Source organism: Plasmodium reichenowi, chromosome 12, assembly GCF_001601855.1.
Source record: "Plasmodium reichenowi strain SY57 chromosome 12, whole genome shotgun sequence".
NCBI lineage: Eukaryota > Apicomplexa > Aconoidasida > Haemosporida > Plasmodiidae > Plasmodium > Plasmodium reichenowi.
The window spans coordinates 387,813-393,160 of NC_033657.1; the positions used below are offsets into that span (position 1 = coordinate 387,813).

At 18.6% G+C, this 5,348-nt stretch overlaps 1 protein-coding gene across 1 annotated transcript; it reads right to left on the bottom strand.

The window, feature by feature from the left end:
* Nucleotides 1-1,972: 1,972 nt before the first annotated feature.
* PRSY57_1209500 (zinc finger protein, putative) lies at nt 1,973-5,068 on the bottom strand (the record flags this gene model as incomplete). Its single annotated transcript, XM_012908525.2, has 1 exon — nt 1,973-5,068. One exon carries the CDS (start codon nt 5,066-5,068, stop codon nt 1,973-1,975), a length of 3,096 nt encoding a protein of 1,031 aa, XP_012763979.2.
* Between the last annotated feature and the right edge of the window lie 280 nt (nt 5,069-5,348).

Genomic DNA, 5,348 nt, shown 5'->3' on the forward strand with positions numbered 1-5,348 from the left:
TATATATTATATATATATATATATATTTTTAAATGTTATACGATATATAAAATATGAAGGAAAAAAATGGAAAACATTAATACTTATGTAAACATATACATTGTTGTAAATTATTTGTTAAGCTGTTATATATAAATTTATACACATAAATATTTTTACAAAATAATCGTATTTCTACATTTCCTTTAATTTTGTAATTTTTATTTTATAAAAACAGGAAAAATATAATATATGTATAATAAATAAAATAAAAATAAAAATAAAAATAATGTTAAAAAAAATGAATTCCGAATTTTTAAATGCTTTAAAAAATGGTCAAAAATATTATATTTATGAATATATTTAGAAAATTGGGGGAAAAATAAAATATAAAAAGGAAAAAAGAAAAAATTAAAGCAAAAAAGAAAAAATTAAAGCAAAAAAAATAAAATAAAAGGAAAAAGAAAAATAATAAGAAAAAAGAAAAAAGAAAAGGAAAAAAGAAAAAAGAAAAGGAAAAGGAAAAAAGAAACAAGAAAAGGAAAAAAGAAAAAAGAAAAGGAAAAAGAAAAAGAAAAAGAAAAAAGAAAAGGAAAAAGAAAAAGAAAAAGAAAAAAGAAAAGGAAAAAATAATAGAGATTATAAACATATATAAATAATATAATATATATATATATAATATATATAATATGTATGATATTTATATTGTTATTTTTAATATCATACAATATATATTAAATAATATAATATATAAATATTATATATATATATAATAATTTTATGTTAAAAATGTACATTTTTTTTTTTTTTTTTTTTTTTCACAAATCATAGTTAATTTATAAATTATATTTATATTATCAGAGCAACATAATTCAAAATATTATTTATTTTTTTTTTTTTTTCTCCTTTATAATAAAATAATAAATAAAAATATAAAATTTATGTTGTAAAATAAGAAAAAGGATATATTGATATAAATATATATATATATATATATATATATATATATTTTTTTTTTTTTTTTCTTTTACCTAAAAACGTATGTATAAATATTTTAAAGATTCTTATTTTATATATAATGTTTAAAATATTATTTATGCAGAAATAATATATGTGTCCTTATAATATTAATTTAAATCTACACATATATATATATATATATATATATATATACTATAATAATATATGAATAACCTTTTTATATCTCCACAATATTGAATATATAATATTATTTACGGGAACATATTTTATATTTATAAAAAATAAAATAACCAAATCGATATATATTTATATTTGCCTAACCTTACTAGGCGAAATAGAATCTTTTATTAAAAATGATGTCAATAAAAATGTTTTATGTTATAATAAAATAAGTTCAAAATAAACATAATTTCAAAAATATAGAATATATGGAGAATAAAAGAAAAATTATAACAAATATTATAAAATAATAATTATTTTATAAAACATATTTTTTATTGAAGAATTCATCACCAAGGACATTGTATCTTTTAGTTAGAATGTCTAAATTTTCAAAACAAAAAAAAAAAAATAAAATAAAATAAATAAATAACGAAAGAAAGGATATGAAAAGTGTAATGGAATATAAGGAAAATAACACACACATCAACATATATACAAATATATATGTAAAAAGTTTATTTCTGAAAAAATAACAAAAAAAAATTGTGTACTTGAGAAATTTTTTTTTGTAAACACTTTGAAATTTTACAATAATAATTTGTAAATATATATATATATATGTGGAACAATTACCAAAAAAATGTATGAATAAATAAATAATAAAATTTATAAAAAATGATGTTAATTTTTTATTTATTTAAAAAAAAAAAAAAAAAAAAAAAAAAAAATAATAATAATAATAATAATAATAATAATAAATAAATAAATAAATAAATAAATTAAAATTAACTAATATGTGTATAATTTGCATATAGTTTTATTTTTAACTATTTGGTTTCTTTTTCTTTTTTTAATTTAAGCTACTTAAATTAACCGATTTTGACATAATGAAAAAGTCATTATTTTTTTGATGGTTGATCCAATCATGTGATGTTATTGGGTACGAGTATTTGTTAAAGTTATTATTATGATTATTATGATTATTATTCCATATATTCTGATCATTATTAATATCTTTTTTATATTTGTAAAGATCATTATTAATCGTATCAATATGATGATCATTCATAAATCCATCGTTGTTCCTATTGTTATTATTACAATCATATTTATAATTATAATCATAATTATGATTATTATCCTTATCATTTTCATTATTATGATAATTATTATCATGAATGTAGATGTCATTAGCAAAATCGGGGAGGACACCATTAAATGTAGTTGCTGTGATATGTTCATTTAATAAGGTACTCTTTCTAGACATAATATTATTATTATTATTATTATTATTATTATTATTATTGTTGTTGTTGTTTCCATTAGATGTTATAGATATATTAGAATATAAATTATTTTTTTTGTTTGAATAATTTTGTTTTTCATTATTTTGTAATTCATTCGAAATAAAATTTTTTATTTTTTTTAAAATGTCAGATTTTTCATCAGTAATTTCTAAAAGCTTATCTATGTTCATAGTTTTATTTCCCATTTCTGAACATTGTCTTAAATTTAATTTTGCGTTTTTTTCCTTGGTCATTTTTGTTTTATTCATTTCCTTAGAAGTTTTATTAAAATTGTTGTTATGATTATAATGAGGTGATAATATCATATCATTATTATTAACAAAAAAAGGAGCAGATATATTACCATTTGTAATATACCTTTTATCATTCCATATATATGTTTCGTCGTTTTTATTATATGATCTTTGTGTTACTATATTTTTTAAACGGTTTATGTTCTCATTTGTATCTTCCTCGTTTAATAGATCTACATCCAAGTTCATAGTAGGATCAAAGAATTTTTGAGAAGAATAATTTTCTATGTCATTTGTATAATTATTATAGTTCATATTAATTATATTATGAGGATATGCTTTATATTTTGTATAATCAAAATTTTCTTCAGATGAATTATTTTCCATTTTTTTATATCTTTCTAATTGAACATTTTTATTATCATTGGTATTAAACGTATAAAAATTTGGATATATATTTTTGTAATTTTCAAAGGATTTTAAATTACACGATGTTATATTTCCACATTCCTTATTATTATTATTATCATCTCCATTTTTGTTATTTTCTCCATTTTTGTTATTTTCTCCATTTTTATTATCTTCTCCATTTTTATTATCTTCTCCATTTTTATTATCTTCTCCATTTTTATTATCTTCTCCATTTTTATTATCATCGTCAATTTTATTATTATCGACATTATTAATTTTGTTGGTATCATTTATATTTCTGTAGGAAGCTACATTTTGTGAAATTAAAATATCATCTATCGTTTTAATTATACTATAAAAGTTTTCATCCATTTTATTTGTATCATCAAATGTGCATATGTTATTATTTGAATATATTTTCTTATCATTAGAATATAACAATTTTTCAAAATTATCTTCCGGGAACATATAATTTGTTACATCATGAACACAAATATTATTACAATAGTTGTTATTTTCTTTGATCACATTATTTTTATATGTCGAATTATTAGTATCTAGCTTCATATGTCGTATTTCTTTATCATGTTCTAATAAAATATTATTTTTGTGTTTCTTTTTGATAGATTCTTTGAGCATATTATTTTCGTTTAATAAATATTTTATAACTTTTGTATATTTCTCATTATTTTCTATAAATGTAGATAAAGCAATATTACCAAGATTATTAATAGAATCATTAATACAAACATTTTCCATATTCTCTACATGTTCAATTGAATTATCAAAACTGTTATTCAATAAGAATTCATTATGAATATGTTTTGTTCTAGTAGATCCTGTGTCCTCTGAAACTTTTATTTTATTATCTATATAATCCATCCTCTCCATATTTCCTTTTCCATTCCATATTATATTATCAATCTTTTCTTGATCGTCATAATAAAAATTATTATCATAATAATTGTTCTCATAAATATCGTTTCGAACAATTTTCTTATTATTTATCATTTCATTGTAATATTCTCTCTCATTTTTTCTTAAATATTCATCCTCATTAATTTTTTCACTCTTCTTATCATGCTCATTATTATCATCAATACAATTTTCCTGATTTACGTTTTTCTTCTTTAAAACCAAAATTTCTCTACTTTTATCAAAAGAAGATACATTCGTTGTTTCTAAAGAACAATTTATAGAATAATCACATGTGTTAAATGAATATGTGGATGCTGTACCTTCTTGTTTTATATCAACGTTATTATCTTTACATTTGTTCTTATATATATTCTTCTTGTTATATGTAATATCGTCTAACAATTCTATGTGGTCATTAAATTTTATGTGGTCATTAAATTTTATGTGATCATTAAATTTTATGTGGTCATTAAATTTTATGTGGTCATTAAATTTTATGTGGTCATTAAATTTTATGTGGTCATTAAATTTTGCATCGTCATTCATTTTTACATCATTCATTTTTATATCATTCATTTTTACATCATTCATTTTTACATCATTCATTTTTACATCATTCATTTTTACATCATTCATTTTTATATCATTCATTTTTACATCATTCATTTTTATATCATTCATTTTTATATCATTCATTTTTATATCTTCATTACCGTGGGCAAATCTACATTTATTACCATTGAAACACTTTCCTTTCCCCCAAAAACTACATATTGTTGATTTGTAGGTAGCCAAATGAACACTAGGTTTTAGCGTATCAATATCATGAGCAAACTTACAATTTATATCTCTACAAGGTATCTTTTTTTTTACAAAATCACAAAGTTTTGTATTCCTCAAATCTGGCATTGGCTTTAATTCTTCTATACTGTGTGCATAATGACAACTCGATTCATTTAGACAATAATTTTTATTCTTCTGAAAAGGACACATTTTGGTTTTGAAAAATTGCTTTTTTATAAGAAACAACGTTTCTGATTGTCCCTGAGAGGAATTCTTATTATTTTTCTCCATCATTTGTAAAAATATAAATAAATATATATATAAATATATATATAAATATATATATATATATATTTTTTTTTATTCGTGTTTTTTAAATATAAATATATGATCAATGATGTTACTTGAGCAAATATCTTGATATGAAGAAATTCGCTTCTATGGACAATTAAGATATATGAACAATATTGTTTATCAGATTTATATGGATGTATTAATATTTTTTTTTTTTTTTTTTTTTTTTTATGTATAGAGAAAATATAAATATGAAATAAATAAATATCTTGTATTAAAC